Genomic DNA, 1167 nt, shown 5'->3' on the forward strand with positions numbered 1-1167 from the left:
GAATTCTAAAAATTCCATCTCTAAAAGTTTTATAACTTGTTTCATAATGAATTAGAAAAAAAAAATTCAAAGATATAAGCAGAATTATAAATAGGATTTAAAGTATAACAAAAATTATGCAATTCAAATCTTCTAAATAAAATCACATTTAAAGATTCATACTCCTCTGCTCAATTCTCTACTCGATCCATTCCCATATCTTTCGCAAAAAGCATCTCATTACCATACAAAACACGCATCTCCCCCCTCCCCTTCCCAAGAAACGCGATACGATTGGCAATGAACTTGAGAAGGGAAATAAATATTCCATTGGAGACGAGTCTCGAAAAAATAAGGTTTTAAAAACCAACCTCCACTTTGACGACCTCGTACCCGTAATGGGCGGTGGTCGGTATGGCGGCAAGGATGGGTCGGCCCTTCGACTTGAATCTGGGCGCGTTGTCGTTCACGTCCTTCACCCTGACCACGACTCTGGCCTCGTTAGGTGCCAAACCGTTCAGCCTTTCGCCGACCACCGGGTAAATCATGACCGGCATCCCTCTTCCGATCTTCACCTTGTCCACCCTCACCTTAGCCTCGTATCGATCGTTCACCTCCCGATCCACGTCCGTCATCAGATACAACGAGCCGTTCCTAGGATCGACGGAGAAGAGTTGCCTCGCCTTCGTCTCATCTGCCACGATGCTGTACCGTATATGCTCGTCCTGTATGTGTCCACTGTCGGCCAACTCCAACCGGGCGACCAACACGGGCACCTCCACGTTCTCCTCGACCTCCACCTCGTAGTAACGGTGTTTGAACGAAGGCGCCTTCTCCATCTCCGTCCCTTCCTCGTCGTCCTCGTTCGACACGGCGACGATCACCGCCGCTGTTGACGTGAGGCTGACAGGAGACCCTAGATCGCTAGCGGTTACCAGTAATCTGTGGCTTCTTTGCCTCTCGTAGTCCAGATTACCGACAACCGTGATCACACCTTCCTTGCTGTCGATGGCGAACCACTGTTTCTCGATCTTGCCAAGATGATTCAGGTCGAACAGGATCAGACCGTTCCCATTCCCGGCAAAGTCAGAGTCGTTGGCGGACACCTTGATCACTTGGCTGCCTATAGGACTGTTCTCGAGGATGGAGGCATGGTAGACGGGAAGGGGGTCGCCGTTTTCGTCCTTC

At 49.3% G+C, this 1167-nt stretch overlaps 1 protein-coding gene across 1 annotated transcript in view; it reads right to left on the bottom strand.

The window, feature by feature from the left end:
- The window catches only part of LOC102676500 (cadherin-89D), a 34822-nt gene that overhangs the window by 6424 nt on the left and 27231 nt on the right, over window positions 1–1167 (bottom strand). The window contains exon 15 of the mRNA XM_031515446.1: window positions 351–1163. Within this exon, the coding sequence (XP_031371306.1) occupies window positions 351–1163 (813 nt within the window). The remainder of the gene's footprint in view (window positions 1–350; window positions 1164–1167) is intronic.

The sequence above is a fragment of the Apis dorsata genome, unplaced genomic scaffold, assembly GCF_000469605.1.
Source record: "Apis dorsata unplaced genomic scaffold, Apis dorsata 1.3 scaffold_69, whole genome shotgun sequence".
NCBI classification, from domain to species: Eukaryota; Metazoa; Arthropoda; class Insecta; order Hymenoptera; family Apidae; genus Apis; species Apis dorsata.